The 17653-nt window shown below is 41.6% G+C and overlaps 1 protein-coding gene across 4 annotated transcripts in view; it reads right to left on the bottom strand.

The window, feature by feature from the left end:
* Nucleotides 1–1559: 1559 nt before the first annotated feature.
* The window catches only part of LOC115580185 (trichohyalin-like), a 29451-nt gene continuing 13357 nt past the window's right edge, over nt 1560–17653 (bottom strand). Inside the window, exons 4-12 of one of the 4 annotated variants that reach the window (XM_030414205.1) lie at nt 13226–13397; nt 12760–12939; nt 12515–12637; nt 12201–12334; nt 12078–12108; nt 11896–12001; nt 11205–11301; nt 8855–11116; nt 1560–8788 (exon numbers count right to left, since the gene is read on the bottom strand). In XM_030414205.1, the coding sequence (XP_030270065.1) occupies nt 3971–8788; nt 8855–11116; nt 11205–11301; nt 11896–12001; nt 12078–12108; nt 12201–12334; nt 12515–12637; nt 12760–12939; nt 13226–13397 (7923 nt within the window). In that variant the 3' untranslated portion in view covers nt 1560–3970. Of the gene's footprint in view, nt 11117–11204; nt 11302–11895; nt 12002–12077; nt 12109–12200; nt 12335–12514; nt 12638–12759; nt 12940–13225; nt 13398–17653 lie in introns of all 4 variants that reach the window. The other 3 variants (XM_030414202.1, XM_030414204.1, XM_030414203.1) reach the window with 3 other exon arrangements.

Here is a 17653-nt window from a genome sequence, read left to right as displayed (position 1 = left end):
AATGTGTCTGAAATGAGTCTTGTCATTGTATACCACATTCCAGACAGGTTATGCAAGCTCTGCAGGGCGTGCCACATGAAGAAGGTGTGTGGCTTCTCTACTACAAAGAGGTAACCCTGGAGAGAGCTCCTAAACTATACAATGATGTTGTTTGTCGTGTTGGGAATCTACCATAGATTCTACTGGTCCACGTGTTCTTGTAGTGCTGATTGACTTGTCACTTCTTGTGTAGTATTTTCATCACCACGGGGCTGTAAACAATTACTGAAAATGACAAAGTCTCTCATCGACCTTTCTGGCCATAGCCATTTGCAGCCTAAGCTAATGCTAAATTTAGCTGAATGATTACAGTAGCAAAACACCTCCTACTACTACTGAAATTATAACTGTGTTGAACTGTTGTCATCAGTTAGTGTAACACTAAACATTCACGGTACCTTTGACATGAGATATTTTACACTTTAAATCCTGCATGTGAACACACTGTATAATGCATATTCATATTCAGACATGCATACACTGCCATATCAACCTACTTTTATATAAAGCTATATGTGAAATTATGACATAAATCTAACAACGTTCAATATTATTCGAGCACTGAACCTCATTCCATTATTAGCTGTAGGCAATTGGCATTACTTGTGTGACTGAAATATTTAAATACATTTCCAAGCAAAAAGGTGCTGTTAAATAAAATGTATGTGACAAGTTGGACTTCAGAAGTTGGAAATGGAAAACCAAGATCAAGTAGAAAATATCCTATTGGAAATTCCTAAAATAATTTGGTCAATAACATCATTATTTCATTCATGACACACAAATACCTTTTCTCAAACTTGACCTTGACCTGCCCCAGAAAAATTACTTGGGACTTGCTTAAAAGTCACTAATTGACTTGAGTTGCATGTCTGGTAAATAGACATAATTTTAATGCTGCACCCACCTAATGTCTCTATATTAGTGCATTCATTTTTATTTGCATTCATTCAAGTTCATTTACCCTGATCACAACAAATGGAAACTGGTGCAGTGTGAAAGTACTACACTGCTGCCACCTGCTGCTTGGCTTAATTACTATCTGCGGCCATAATTTTTACAAACAAAAAACTGGGCATGTCTTCTTCCCTTTTCAACTTCTTACAACAACATTAAATTATATTCAAATTCAGGCTATTTACAGTGAAAAAAAAGTATTCATTTAAGCACATATTCCAAATTCAAGGAATATTGAGAGGTGTTCCAGTGATTGATGAGTAGAAAGCTTGCAGACCAAGTTTTGTTTTTCTGTGTTCCGAAGGACCATAAAGAACCAAGATTTGTAAGACTGCTTAATGTCTATTGCAGTAGGTAGAGTCCCTTGATTGTGATGATTCTTGATCTTAGTGACTGATGTGCTACAGCCACAGTAATGGTCATAACCACTTCCATTCATATATTAAATGGGTTACTCTTCTAAGTGTTCATTTGATTTCTGTATTCAAGTGAAATGAATACAATGCTGAAGTTCACACTCCTCATCCTGGCCCCAGAGAAGCAATCAAACAACAGCTCAAAAACAAGGTTCAAAAATCTTTATTTCCCACAAAAAAATACATTTTAGCTTAGAGAGAGGGGTCAGTCCACACAAAACATTATTAAAAGAAAGCTACATGTAGTTAATGTATTTAAATGACCACTGCTATTAAGCACACATACATTTGTGAAAGACCATTTTAAAGTCACACTGACATTGTTGACACAGTGTATAATGTTGACTAAATAATATCACAACATTAAAAACAACAATACATGATTGAGGATGTTGGTTACATGATGGCATAAGAAAACTATCCTCTCTACAAGGTATAATGATTAAGTTCATCAAGTGAGCGAAAAGTTTAACAGACGTGAGTGGATTACATTTTAGATGTACATTAACACCCGCAGGTCTCCATGTTGGATCTCTATATGCAAAATGTATATCAAAAAATAACATTTTAATATTAAGACCTGAGTTCTCAGTTGATAGGTGCAAAGCAAAATGTGTTTTGGTAGTTTTATTTGATTTATTTTTTTCAATAAAAATACATAAATTCTTTTATAAAAATGAGCCAAAATTACAAGTTCTTTTGTACAGTAACAGTCAGTTCAGAAGATTTCAAAAAATTAAATGAGACCAATTAATTTTATGTCACCATATTAGTAATTGGATCTTGTTGCATGTTTTGGAGTAAAATCACTGAAAGATTTGATGCCAGAATCTCAAACAAAAAGGGACTGAAAACCTTACCTTCAGCCACTACACTACACAATGCAAACTACACATTCACATTTCTATGAAATATACGAAAATATTTACAATATAAAAATATTAATTTATCACTTGTATGAATTCTTATTGAAACGCAAATTATGGCTTTTAGGAAAAAAGTCAAAAGTCCCTTTCATGTGTGTTTGTGTGCAGACGTCAATGAACTCAACATGTTGAAAGTACTTTTATATTTTAACTATTTTAAATTTCTGTACCCTTACATCATCATCAGTCTTTCAATTATGATAATGAATATTTAAGTACAGTTCTAAATAAAGTTCGGGCAGGTTAGGATTATCAGATATAAAACAATCACTTCATCTTCCATCTCGACAAGTTAAGAAGGAATGTGTGCTTGCACATTTTTGGTTGGTGTAAGAAATACGCATACTAAGCATTACAGTAAATGTTTAGCCAGGTTTACAATTTTACTGGATGATTTTTGCCTCTGTGCCTGCAGCCTCTGGTCATGTCTGGTTCACAGGATAACACTGTTCATTATCTATAGCAACTTGTGTTTTTCAGGGTCATAGGGGGCTGGCCACACTGGATGCGTGAGCAGTGCATGTGAATGGCATGTCTTGCTTTTCATTTTGGCATCCATGTTAACAGGTTAAAGCGGCAACAGTGGCGTCATGCAACGGCGCTTTATCTAGAGATCTGGAGATTCGCCCATTTTCGACTTCTTGTGGACTTTCCTTATGTTCTCGCCATCTCTTTCCCCAGTGCATATTCTTGCTCTTTCAACAGGGATAAGGAACATCACGTCATCATACTTACTGATAATTATCAAAGGCAAAATCGTTCAAATGTTAACAGACAGGGCAGGCAGGAGCTGCTCTGTAGCAGCAACAGACTACACAAGCATCCAGTGAAGCCAGCCTGTAACACAGCCTTGACTGTGCAAGTTCTATCAGTTCTATCAGTTCTTACCAGATAATGATATTGGTACTTGTGACAGTCTTTAAGTGCTGTATCATAGGCAACCAGACTTGTTTCAGTTTCCTGAAGATGTTTCCCCTCTCATCCGAGAGGCTTCTTCAGTTCTAACTAACTGGAGGGGAGTTGCAGGCTTTTAAACTCTGTGTGGGAGTGTCCTTACAGAGTCGTTAAGGACACGTGTGAGCTCTGAGTTTCAGAGTCGTTGGGACCACTTGTGGGTTGTTGACCCAACCGGCCTTCATGTGGGTTGCTAAGGCTAGGTGAGCCCAGGTGTGATTGGTTGTTAAGTAGAGGAGAATCAGTGATAGGCAGGTGAACTCAGTTCATGTCTATAGTATCTAAAGTTTGCATCAGCCACAGTTTACCATTATGAGCTACTGATCATGTTCGTCCAAGTAAGGTGGAGCAGCAGAACTCATGAGTTTGCAGAATAAAGAGAGTGTAAGTTTTAATGTTTCATTATAAAAAGTTCTAGAAAGAGAATGTGTGATTTCTTCTTTAAAAAGTTGCAACCCTGCTCTTGGTGAGCAAAAATGCTAATCTCACTTCTTATCAAGATGAAAAATGTGCGGTAGTTTTTCATTCTACACTGTGAGCCTGCACGCTTCAAAGGGCCTGATTGGCATAAAACATTAGCATGGAAAGGTTGGGATTTTTGGTCTTGCTTTTTTCTACTTTTGTGACTGTATACTACTTTATCCATTCTGTGTCAATGTCAATCGTATTAGGAAGATCCTAAACTCTGCTGAGACGCTTAGACTTGCGCGCTGGTGTTACCTCAGTGCTTTTTCTCTTGCGGTGACTTCTCTTCTGAGCTGACTGAAGACCGTCTTCATCAGACTCCTCTGACTTTTGATCTTTAGCACTGCGGCGTCTAGATTTAGAGTGGGGTGTGATTATTACTGAAGGAATTGACCTCCCTCTTAAAACTCTTTTTCCAATCACTACAGGCTCATCCTCTTCCTCCAATATATTCTGCTCATCTTCCTCATTCTCCTGGCTTGAACCTGCCATCTCTCCCTCGTCGTCTGTATCTAAAGCTAAATTTATGGCATCCCCCTTTTCACTAGTACCCTCAACAGCTCCCATGTTATTCTCTAAATCGTCTTCTCTGCTGTTTTCCTCTAGCTCTGGTTCATCAGCAGAAGATTCAGCTTTCTTGTTGTCTTGGTCCCCATCTGATTCCACTTCATCCTCTTCCTCTTTATTGGTGGCTGCCTCAGTCCCACTTTCCTCATCTTCCTCCTCAGTTTCCTGGTAATTCACTCTTGACCTTTTCCGGTTGGACCTTCGTTTTGGAGGTTTTTTCAGTTTTTCTTCTGCTGCCACAGATTTCACCCTCCCTCTGAGACTTCTGTCTTCTGAGGAGTTGACAGTAATATCTTCTGATGACTCTTCTTCTGATGAATCCATTTCTTCTTTTGCCTGCTCCTCTGTGTCACTTTCAGCTGGAGGCTCTGCGTTTTGTCCAGCAAGTGGCAATTCAGCCTTGGTTTGTTCTTTTGCATGTAGCTCTCCGATTTCAGGTAAATCATCAGTCAATGGAAGTACTTCTTGTGTTTCCTCTTGTGCTTGTGAAGGCGTACTGTTTAAAGTTCCTGTTGTTACAGCTGGAGCTTCTTCCTCGGTTATCTTAGGTTCATCTTCATCTAGTGGCTCTCCTTCAGCAACAGCAGTGAGAGATCCTTGTGTCAGTGTGATGTCCTCTTCCACAGCGGAGTTTGCCTCTTCTGCTCTGACCATGTCACTACCAGTCTCATCCACAGCTTCCATGCTGCTGTCCTCCTTTTCGAGCACTGCAGTTTCCTCTGTTGAGTCATCATTCAGTTGCTCTGCATCCTCAGCAGATTCCACTCCTGCCAGATTCTCAACTTCTTCCTCTTCCACATCTTCATCTTCCTTCACCTCCATTTCCGCAGCGTTCTCCCCTGTCTCCTCAGGTGATTCTGGCCCTGCCTCCTCTTCCTCTCCAAAAGTCTCTTCAGCAGGAGTAGGCTCTTCCTCTTCCTCATCCTCTGGCTGATGCTGTGTGCGGGCACGTTTGGATTTACGTCTTGGTATAACAGGAGCAGACCTTCTTCCTTTCCTCAGAACTCTTGTTTCTACTGCTTGCTCATCTTCTTCGAGGTTTTTCTCGACATGATTATCTTCTGGCTCTGTATTTTGTTCTTTCTGAGCTGCAGCTTCCTCCTGATTAATTTGTTCAGTGAGCTCATCTTTGTTTTCCTCTATTTTTTTAGCTTCTTCCTGCACTGCTGTGGTTTCCTCTACTTGCACCTTTTTAGCTGGAGTAGTTTCTTCTTTTCCCTCATCCTCTGGCTGACATTGTGTGCGGGCTCTTTTTGATTTACGTCTAGGCTGAGCAGGAGCAGACGTTCTTCCCTTCCTCAGAACTCTTGTTTCTACTGCCAATTCATCTTCTTCTGAGCTTTTCTCTCCGGTTGCCTCTTCCTCATCTCTTTCTGTGTATTTCCTTCCTGCCTTATAATGTTCCTCCTCCACTGTTTCTTGTGTAGTGACTGCTTCCTCTTCAACTTCATCTGAGGTCTTTCCATCATCATCACTTTGCCCAACTGGAGCTTCCGCGTCCTCATGTGCGACTGCCTCAGTGCTGTCAGCTTGTCCCTCCTCTGACAGTGTGGCAGCTTCCTGTGCCACAGTACCCATTTCTTCTCCACCAGTTTCTGGTTCTATATTTTCTACTTGTTCAGTTGAATCCTTTTCTTCAACTCCCTTGTTCTGATCAAAAGTCTGTTTCTCAGCTTGCTCCTCTTCCTCCTCTGCCGCTCGCTCCTCAACTGCTAAAGGTTCCTCTTCTCCCTCTTCTTCTTCTTCTTCTTTCTCCTCTTCTTCCTGGAGTTGCTTGCGTGTTCTTTTTGTTGTACTTCTTGGTGTGATGGGGACAGACTTCCTTCCCCTCCTCAGGACTCTGACTTGAACTGTTGGTTCATCTTCTTTAACTTCTGAAGTTTCCTCCTTTTCTTCTTCATCCCTTTTCTGTCTAGTTCTTGTCGATTTGCGTTTTGGTGGGGTTTTGGCTGCTGGCTTTCTTCTTCTCAGTGTTCTGGTTTCTGTGACAGGCCCCTCCTCCTCCTCCTCCTCATCCTCCTTATCATCAACACTTTTATCCTCTTCTTCTTTAGTTGTCTCCTCAGCTCTCTCTTCCTCAGCCTCTTTTATTGTGACGGCATCATTTGCTTTCTCTCCAGAGCCCTCCTCTTCCTCTACCACCTTCTCCCCCTCCGTGTTTTCTATTCCATCAGGGGAACCAGGAACATGCTCATCTGCCATTGTTTCTTCTTGTTTTGTTGCTTCTTCCTGTTGCTCCACTTCTGCCTCTGCAGCAGTCTTTTCTACAGGAGCCTCCTCCTCGGCTGCAGTTTCTTCCTGGACATCATGACGGCTTTTGTTAACGTCCACCAAAACCACAGTCAGTCTCTGGAGATCAGAAAGCTGGGGGGCTGTCTCCTGACTGTGTTGCTCCTGTGTTGAAGGTGTTGCCTCCTCTTCACTGGGTGTAAGTATGGTTGAGTGTGTGTCAGGTTTGGGTAACGGTGTATCAGTGTCTCCTTCTTGTACTAAATGATCTGCAGCAGCTGTAACTGCAGCTGTGTCCTCCTGCTCTTTGGTCACCGTCCCTTCTTCAGACACAGGAATAGACTCATCCTTCACCTCTCTTTCACCCTCTGGGGCTTTCTGTTCAATATCTCCTTGTGTTGGTGACTCTTCCGCTGATCCCAACCCCTCTTCTTCCTCCTCCACCTCTGCCTCTTCAGTCAATTCCTCTGGTCTTCCTACGTCTTCTTGGAGTTGTTTGCTATTTCCACCAATAGACTTGCTTCCACTTCTCAGAATTGTTGGTTCTGCTTGAGGTTCATCTCCATCAGCACTGTTTTCCTCAGATGCCCCTGCTGCCTCCTCCTCCTCCTCTTCCTCTTTATCTTGTTGCTTTCTACCTATTCTGGGACTGATTCTTGGAGGAGCTTTTTGTGTCTTTCCACCGCTTTTCAAAGATCTAGTTACATGGACTTGTGGTAGTTTATCACATTCTTCATCTGAGGCCTCTACCTCCCTTTCTGCAACTGTCTCAGTTATGGCTTCCGATTGCTCCACTTCATCTTGTCCTCCCTCTTCCGCATCTTCTCCGCCCTTCACACCTATTTCTGGCTCTAAACTCTCTACCCTTTCAGAATCAGCTCCTACTTCTTCCTCAATTTTTTCCCCATTCTCTTCTACAGCTGTTTCCTTGACTGCCTCTTCTTCCTCTACACTTGTAGATTCCTCTGGTTCCTTCTGCTTTTCTTCCTGAATTTGTTTACGGGATCTTCTGGATTTGCCTTTCGGAGTGGCAGAAGTTGAAATTCTCCCCCGTCGTAGTGTTCTCGTTGTCACTGCTGGTTCTTCTTCGTCACTGTTTTCTGTTTCTTGTTCATCCACTTGCTTTCTGCTTTTTCTTGTTCTGCGTCTTGGTGTAGCCGTCTTTGCTTTACTTGTTAAGGCTTTGGTTTCAACTGGTGCCTCTTCCTCTTCCAAGCTCACAGCCTCATCTGCCCCAGTTGTTGGAAGATTCTCTCCAGCATCTGATACCATTGGGATGTCTGCCTCTGTATCTGCAGACTGAGACTCCTCCTCTGGATCAGTTATTGTGAAAGCATCACTGGCCAGAACTTTTCCATCTCCTCCTTCAACCCCAGCAGTGACTGGTTCTGCATCATCCACCTCCTCTTCAGTAATAACCTCACCCTTGTTGGCTTCCTCCTCCTCAGAAACACCTCTTGCCTCGTCATCCTTTGCTCCTACTGTAGATATGTCGGGTGACTGTTCCTCCTCCACTGTTTCTTGTGTAGTGACTGCTTCCTCTTCAACTTCATCTGAGGTCTTTCCATCATCATCACTTTGCCCAACTGGAGCTTCCGCGTCCTCCTGTGCGACTGCCTCAGTGCTGTCAGCTTGTCCCTCCTCTGACAGTGTGGCAGCTTCCTGTGCCACAGTACCCATTTCTTCTCCACCAGTTTCTGGTTCTATATTTTCTACTTGTTCAGTTGAATCCTTTTCTTCAACTCCCTTGTTCTGATCAAAAGTCTGTTTCTCAGCTTGCTCCTCTTCCTCCTCTGCCGCTCGCTCCTCAACTGCTAAAGGTTCCTCTTCTCCCTCTTCTTCTTCTTCTTCTTTCTCCTCTTCTTCCTGGAGTTGCTTGCGTGTTCTTTTTGTTGTACTTCTTGGTGTGATGGGGACAGACTTCCTTCCCCTCCTCAGGACTCTGACTTGAACTGTTGGTTCATCTTCTTTAACTTCTGAAGTTTCCTCCTTTTCTTCTTCATCCCTTTTCTGTCTATTTCTTGTCGATTTGCGTTTTGGTGGGGTTTTGGCTGCTGGCTTTCTTCTTCTCAGTGTTCTGGTTTCTGTGACAGGCCCCTCCTCCTCCTCCTCCTCATCCTCCTTATCATCAACACTTTTATCCTCTTCTTCTTTAGTTGTCTCCTCCGCTCTCTCTTCCTCAGCCTCTTTTATTGTGACGGCATCGTTTGCTTTCTCTCCAGAGCCCTCCTCTTCCTCTACCACCTTCTCCCCCTCCGTGTTTTCTATTCCATCAGGGGAACCAGGAACATGCTCATCTGCCATTGTTTCTTCTTGTTTTGTTGCTTCTTCCTGTTGCTCCACTTCTGCCTCAGCAGCAGTCTTTTCTACAGGAGCCTCCTCCTCGGCTGCAGTTTCTTCCTGGACATCATGACGGCTTTTGTTAACGTCCACCAAAACCACAGTCAGTCTCTGGAGATCAGAAAGCTGGGGGGCTGTCTCCTGACTGTGTTGCTCCTGTGTTGAAGGTGTTGCCTCCTCTTCACTGGGTGTAAGTAACGTTCCTTCTTCAGACAAAGGAACAAGTTCCTCCTTCTCCTGCTCTGTTTTATCCTCCTCTGTAACTTTCTGCTCCTCTTCTTCTATTTGTGGCTCCTCAGCTGACCCAAGCCCTGATTCTCCTTCTTCTGCTCCTGTTTCCTCTACATTTGTAGATGCCTCCGGTTCCTTCTGCTCTTCTTCCTGTATTTGTTTACGGGTTCTTCTGGATTTGCTTTTAGGTGTGGCAGAAGCTGATATTCTCCCCCGTTTCAGTGTTGTTGTTGTCACTGCTGGTTCTTCTTCCTCTTCTGACCTCATAGCCTCATCTACCTCAGCTGGTGGAAGATTATTTTCAGCATCTTCGACTGCTGGAATGTCTGCCTCTGTTTCTGCAGACTGAGACTCCTCCATTGGATCAGTTATTGTGAAAGCATCCTTGTCCAGATCTTTTTTGTCTCCTTCTTCTTCCTCAGCAGTGACTGGTTCTGCGTGATCCACCTCCTCTTCAGTCATAACCTCACCCTTGTTGTCTTCCTCCTGCTGTCGGTTGCTTGCCCGGGCTGACTTTCTTCCACTTCTCAGAACTCTTGTTTCAATAAATGGTGCTTTCTCATTGTCACTAATTCCGCTATCCAGATTAGCAGCGGCTTCCTTTTCTTTATCAGAATTGTCTTCTTCAACAGTTGCATTTACATTCTTTTCTGCACTGGTTTCCTTTTTCCCTTCATCCTCCTCTTCCACCACCAGCATTTCTGGCTCAGGTGTTTGTTCTTTATCAACTGTTTCTTCTGTCTCCTTCACACTTTGATGGCAGGTTGTGTTCAGGTCCAGTGAGAGAACAGTGGCTGTCTGGAGCTTGGTGTTGTTTTCCTCAGGCTCTTCAGCCACTGGTGCTGCAGCCTCTTCTACTTCACCAGGTATTAACCTTTCTGAAGCAGCAGACACAGTGTCAGGCTCCTGTATCATGTTATTTGCCTCTTCCTCCTTATCTGCTTCAAACGATAGAGTCTCTGTCCTCCTGTCTTCCTCTTCCTGGACTTCACTGGGGTCCTCGTCGTTCACCTCATTTGGAGGTATAACATCCTCTGCTGCTTTAACAGTTAATTCATCTGTGGATATCTCTTCTTCTGTTTTGTCAACAGTCTCGCCTTGGTGTTCTCCCATCTGTTCATCCACTGCCTTTACATCTGCTTTCTCTTCACTAGCTTCTGTTCTATCTTGAAACTCTTTGCAGCTTTCCTTCACTTCAGTGTCTTCCACCCCAGGCTCCTCTTGTTTCTCTGTCCCCTCTTCTTCTCTTAATTCTTCCACAGCGACTCCATCCCCTTTTATTGAGGTGATTCCCTCTGGTTCATCTCCCTCAGTTAAAGCCAATTCCTGTACAACTTTAGTCACAGAACTGTCATTCTCCTCAGCAAATGCACTGACCTCATTCTCTAATTCTTCATTTACTTTCCGGCTGTGTCGCGTATACCTACGTTTGGGTGTGGGATTGCTTGTAACAGTTCTTTGCCTCAAAACTCTTCCGACATCCTGGGATGTAGTTTCCACCTCTAGCTTGGTGTGCCGCTGAGATCTCCGTCTGGGGGTTTCACTCTGTACTTTTATGGCCTTTACAACAGTTCTTCCTATTTTTCCAACTTCCCAATCCTCTGATGTTGCATGTGTTGATAGACCAACTACATACTGTGTAACTTTTTCTTCTGCCTGTTCATTAGTGACCTCAACTTGAGTTCCCTCTGCTTCTTTCTGTTCCTTTAAAACTTCTTCAGACACAAGCACTGCAGTGTCTTCCTCTGCTTCCTCTATTTCTGATGCCACATTCTCAACTGTAATCTTTGAGTCACGGGAGGTGTTGTTCGGATCATGTGTGGCACCATCTTCTACTTGTGGCTCCACAGTAGTCGGTGTAACATCAGCTTCTTCTAGGTCTTGTGAGGCTAAGACTGTTGCTGGTGCGTCTGACATCATAGCTGCTGCTTCTTTAGGTTCAGTATCAACTACATCTTCTCCATTTTCTTCAGGTTCCACGCTGAACATTACCTAAAAATGAACAGAGAAAACTGAATCACAAACCAGTTCCTGTATTGGTCATGTAGACAAACCAGATGAAATTTGCATATACACATACCTCAGCCTGCACCAGGTCAGAGACATCATGCGGTCCCATCTTCTGTTGTGCTGAAACATGCTCCCCTCTGGGGGTTTCTGCTTCAATATCCTCGATTCTAAAATATTTTGGACATCACTTATTAATTTCAGGCTTTACATAATGTGACGATTTGATGGTGTGACAACACAAAGGTGTGACAACTCTGCAGTAATCACAGGTGTGGACTGGCTGTGATGATAACACAGACAGACATGACAACAACAGGTTCGACACGCCAAATGTTTTATCCCCCTTGTCAGGCGTGATGCTATGAAGTGAACTGAAATCAAGGCTGGTGGCTTCTTTAAACGTTTTACCATCCGTCTCTGTTCAAGCAGTGCAGACATCGTTCAGTTTGTGCTGAGTTTAAAAGACAGACTGAAGATAAAGATTTATTTTAAACTCACAACAGAGATGAGAAACACATGGGATATCTCACTCATTAGCAACTTCTGTGGCTCTGATATATGATCTACTGCTTTCTACTGTTCCCTGTTGTCTGGTCTCCTGGAAATTTCATTAGTCGCTGAATGAGTAGGCAGACTTTATCTCCTGCACTTGAATAAAGAGCTCACTTTTAAAGCATCTAAAATGGCCATTTTTAAAATCCTAATGTAAGTTTATTCACAATGTTTTCAGGATTGCAGTGACATGTTTAATTCATACACACCTGATCATTTTTTCTGACTTGTCCTCCATTATCTTTTCTCCCATATGCCTTCGTTTGGAGCCACCACTCCTGGCCCGGGCTGTAACAGCCAAGTCAGCCTCTGAAACTGTTAAAACTGTTACGATGTACATTATTTCATTAAAAAAGGTTACAATGTAGATTCAACATGATAAAATGCTCACCTTTGGTCGCTCTCAGGATGGTCACTTCCTCCTATAAAATCCAAATACCAGGGATTACTTTTACTTCTATAATGAATTTCTTTTCAAATAAATCTTAAATTGGAAGAAATAATAATAATGTACCACAATTTCAACTGTGCATTTCATAGATTCAGATCCTTTTATTTGTGTGGTTATTGCTTCCATCACCACATCCTCCTCAGTCACCTCTGTCATCACAAGGGAATCCTCTGTGAATGAGAGACTCTTGGATACTGCTGAGAAACAGAATAAGACATGCAGATACGTACTACATACATACAGTTGTCAAGTCATTACATGGGACATTTGACATTTTCAAGATGACTGAAAATATATTCTTTATGGTTTCAAATCCTTGGTAGTATACTATCCTGGGTGATTTCTTGGTAGAGCCCTACAGTACAGTTATTTCTTACCACTCAGATCCATGCCCTGGATCTTGTTGGCGATATTGGTCCTCTGGTTGGGTGCACCTATGCTTTCTACCTCCCACAGCAGGTCTGTGTCTCCTGGGTACTGTAACAGGTACTTCTTGCACACTATAAGGAAAGAGGAGTGCATCAAACGTATTAATGTACTGTTTTGCTAGTGTACTAGTTCTATGAAATACCAGCATAGACACTGCTGACTGTGAGACAGCCGGATTGACTGCCAGCTATACCTTTATACATGGCTTTTGTGAGGGGGTACCTCAACCCCAGGTTGTCCTCTTTGAAACTGAGCACAAAGTCCTCCAGCATCTGGAGACCAAAGCCTTTACCGCGCTGATATTTTCTGACAAATATGGAATCCATCACAGGGAGCTGATAGCTTCTGGTTGAGAAACGATTACATGAGCTGCCTGGAAAACAAAAAACAACCATGCTCCTGAGGACATTTTTAAGAAGGGTTGGGGAAAAGGGCAGAACAAATAATTGATCACATATGGACTAAACCAGCTTTTCGGGTTCAACAGTCTTTACACAGTGGTCAAAACAATTGAACAGAAAGCAGAAATAGCGCTGAGTGGTTTTGCTCTAAAAAATGTCATCAGTCTTCTTCATAATAGATACAAACTGAGAGCAAACGAGAGACCAAAGAACATGAGAAAAGTTGAGTTCATTAGAGATAAAAATCACATCAATTACCTGAGGGTTTGACTGAATAGAAGCCAACAGCCTCTCCTTTATTCCAGAGGATTTTTGCATGATCTTTTTCCCCATGGCAGAGGAAGGGAAGCTCATCAGTGCTCATCTCCTTGGCTCTATAGATGACACGATTAAGGATGTATAAAACTATCCTTTCTCCTATTGTCTCCACCTGGGACACACACAGAGAAAAAAAGTTTCATTCTTAATGTATTCAAACTTTTAGACTCAGAGGAGGGGCCATAGCAATGAAAAGGAAGAAAAGAAAGTTTGTATGAAGGCAATGTAGACAGTTTTTTTCTAAGCTTGGATGAGAACGGGGAGCAGCTCTTCCTACGGTTGGTTACAGGCTCTATGATGCTCAGTCTTATCTCAGCAAATGCATAGTGCCATGTCACATATATATTTGAATTTATGTTAATTAGAAACAAAACTTGTGACACTAAAAACATTGTCTGTTAGCACTGTTTGAGCTCCATCAGTTTCAAACAAGAAACCATTTCAGCACTGAAACACACAAGCCTCCAGAAGTACCGACTGATCTTCGTCATTATTATTCATATAGACTTCTAAAAAGAAATCTGAACCTATCTTCACACAATCATCATATTCCAAATGCACATTGAGACCGTTATTGATTGATGCAGTCATCCAATCGTATATATGTTGAAAGAGCTACACAGATGAGTAATCAATAAAAGTTGTCCTGGTAAGTAGCATATGGATGTTTTCACACTATGTTCTAGTTGAACCATGTTCCTTCAATGGTAAGTGGAGGCTGAGAGGTCACATTCTATCTTTTGCATGATAATCCCTTCAAAACGTGGATTAGTTCAAACCATCAGTGACTACTTTTACATGCAGACAAATTATTTTTTTGCCATTATTCTGAAAAGACCATATTACTATTTACTTAGCTAATAAAACAAAATATTCCACTAATAGTTCCTGTTTCCATAGAGCAGTGCATACTCTAGAAAGGAGGAAAATTCCCCTGCAGCCCAGACGTCATACATTAATCAAACTGTTATTTTGCTCCTTTGGTGCAACCTTGTTGTCACCCTTCTGCAAGTTTTGTAAAACTGTAAATCAATACTTTTTACAAAGTTCTTATCTGCATCAACCTTGGCTTCAATATGTTACACTCAAACATTTCAAGTTTTATATGTGGATGGGGTGTTATCCAGTTTTTATTACTACCTCAATCTCATCTTTTCAGATATTTTCAAATAAGATGATAAGAGCATCGATTTCTAAAATGTATAACTCCCTCATGTCAAACAAAGATAGTGGAACCATTAAAGCTTAAACTACATATGAACAGGAGCTGGGGACAGACTTAAACATAAGTTAAAGTACACTACCTCAGCTTGCACTCGGCTTCATAGAACTTAAGGGATTACATAGGGCTCATCTTTCCAAATCTAGGTCTTCATTTATCCAGATGTTGAAGACAAATGCAGAAGACATCATCACACTCTGTGCAATTTAAGCTATATGATTGGTTTTCTTTATGCCCTGAAATTTATGCGAGAAGAAGTCACGGTAGCCTACTAGAAAAGGCTACTCAGACTCATTTTATTGTCATTTCTTTGCCAAGGAACATGGAAAAAAAAAAACACATACCTATTGAGGTCAACAGTACTTGACTTCAATTTGCAACCATGTCCACTGATGGCAATTTTTGGTATCTCTATAAAACACTAGCTCTAAATGCTTGCAAATAATTGCATTTACATCTCTAATAGCCAGATGTACCACACTGTTCTGCAAGAGTCCTTCCTTTTCTCAGTGGCTTAGAGAGATCGTGCTTTTTACAATGAGGAAAACAAGGGAGATTTTTTTTCGCATATGGCATCCCTATATAACCCACTGCAATGCACTGTTTGCTTTCAGATTAGTCCAAGTATGTACCTGTACTATCTTAAGTGTTAGAACAGATCTTGCTTGATAGGCTTCAAGAATATGCTATAACTACTGACAACCAGTTTGGATTCAAAGCTAAGCATGGCACTGACTTGTGTATTTATGCTTTAAAAGAACTTGTCTCTAACTAAAAGGCACAATTCAACGATGTTTATGTGTTTTCTGGATGCGTCCAAAGCCTTTGACCGCATTAATCATGGCAAACTGTTTATTAAGTTGCAAGAGCGAGGGATACCCACATACTTAATAAGAATTTTGCATTATTGGTACTCACACCAAACCATGCAAGTTAGATGGGGCAAAACCATTCCCTGTTACTAATGGGGTCAGACAAGGCGGAGTATTGTCACCTGTCCTTTTCAACCTGTATATGGATGGTCTGTCTAGAGAATTAAAAGAGTGTAAGACTGGAAGTATGGTGGGGAATCAACTTATTAACCATTTAATGTACGCTGATGATTTAATCATTATGTAAAAAGAGCTGTTTTAATTTCATCAGTGCACATATGAAATTTGCGTGCCAGCACATTTGCCTGAGCATATAATTTTAAGCACTGGCGCTGAATATCATCATCATCACTAAGGTCATTCCTGATGATATGCCCTAAGTATTTTACTTTGGTTACAATAACTAGCTCTTGTTCAGACAGGTAAAAGGAGGGAAACTTTAGCTTCTGATCCTCCTTAGTTCTAGCTATCATGATAACACTGTTTTTGGGATTAAATTTGATGTCATACTGCAAAATATACTTCGTACAAACTCTGAGCAGTTGCTGTAAGCCAGCACTATATGGTGACACTCCACTTTACACAGCACACCTGTGGTGTAGCCATAGTAAAGCAAAGATGAATACAATTAAGGTGGCATAATATGATGCTCTTAGAATCTTGTTAAAATACCCAAGGTGGGAAAGTGCTAGCAAGATGTTTGTGAATTGTAATGTTCCCACTTTTCAGGCATTACTTGGGAATTTTATGTATAAATTTATGCGTCTTCTGATTGTCTCAAGGAATGGGATTATAATGTCTTTGACTGACCCTACCCAAAGTGAGACAAGATATTCCTCCAGCTTTTGGAAATACTGGAACCAACATGTGTATGTTTTTAACTATTGAGGACACATATCTATCGATGTGTAATCTTATGTGTAATTTTATGTTTGTCTGTTTATTGTGTGTGTCTTTTCATATCTGGACCTCAAGTCTGTCCATAAAGATAATAATAATAACATAAAATAACATGTGAGGGTCAGTAATTTTATTGTGCTGCTCCTGAATCTTGTCTCGTTTCTATCCAATTTTGTCACTGCACTCACTTATCTATTTTGTATTCAACATTTGTTTATACATTGTTTTTGTTTAATCAATGTTACTGCAGGATGACCATTTTTGGTACTTTTAACCTATTTTTGCATAAACTTGATTTTGTAAATCTGTGTACAGCAGACAATTGGACTCAAGTCAGCTTGTCTCAAGTCGAGTCGGACTCGAGTCGCAAATTTGACGACTTGCAACTCGACTTGGACTTAAGGCTAAAAACTTGAGACTCGACTTGATTTGGAAGACAGTGACTTCAGACTCGACTCGACTTGAGACAAGCTGACTCAGACAACTTGTAGCATGTTGTTTTTTCATGTAGGCTATGTTTTTTTTCCATGGGATATCATTCTAATATGACCGGCAGGGCGGTCGTGAGCGTCAACGTTACACCACTCACCAGAGCAGTCATGAACGCCACGCTATAGGTTCACACTTTTATTGATTGATTGATTGGAGACAGGCATGTGAAGCGAGAGCACAAGCATGCAAGCAGCCAAACACTCTGATCAGTGGGCACACACAACACAGTGCGGTTGTTTCTAGCTAGCTAGCTAATAATGGTGACTGCCCCCGAGCCTGATGTAGCCAGTTCTGCTGCAGCTCCAAAACTAGTGCAAACTAGATGGAAAAAGGAGGAACGCTCAATGCAAGTTATGCGACGCTAAAATCAACGACAAAGAGGGAACAACGTCAAACTTTATCTGCCACTTAAAGACAGCGCATGAAGCCAAGTAAGGGAAACCAAGCTAACACTATTCGAAGTGTGTGCGCGTGCACGTGTGTGTGTTGGTGATATGTTGGTCGATCGTGTTTTGAACATTGGCGCTAATAAGACGAACAATTTCACGCACCACTGTCGCGAACGTTGATATGGGCTACTGTAGCCGATGTGACTGCATAAATAATATCCATCCATGGTAGCAAGCCCCCGTCTTCCAACACTTTATCACTTTTCATAACATACATCTAGCCGAGACTCGTCAGCAGGGTTAATAACTTAACTAAATAACTCCCATGCAAAACCTTTATTCCTTCTCATTTAGCCTCCGATAAGTTTTTCCTCTAGCTATAGTTGCATTTATTCCACTCTGTTATTCTTTTGGAACGTGGATAAAGGACCCCATGCCAGGAAAACAAATGCACGTGGAGTAGGCACTATAGGCAGCTAAATTTGTGCCTGAT

The sequence above is a fragment of the Sparus aurata genome, chromosome 4 (genome assembly GCF_900880675.1).
Source record: "Sparus aurata chromosome 4, fSpaAur1.1, whole genome shotgun sequence".
NCBI classification, from domain to species: Eukaryota; Metazoa; Chordata; class Actinopteri; order Spariformes; family Sparidae; genus Sparus; species Sparus aurata.
The sequence above is the reverse complement of the archived record's forward strand: the minus strand, read 5'-3'. Positions and strand labels throughout refer to the sequence as shown.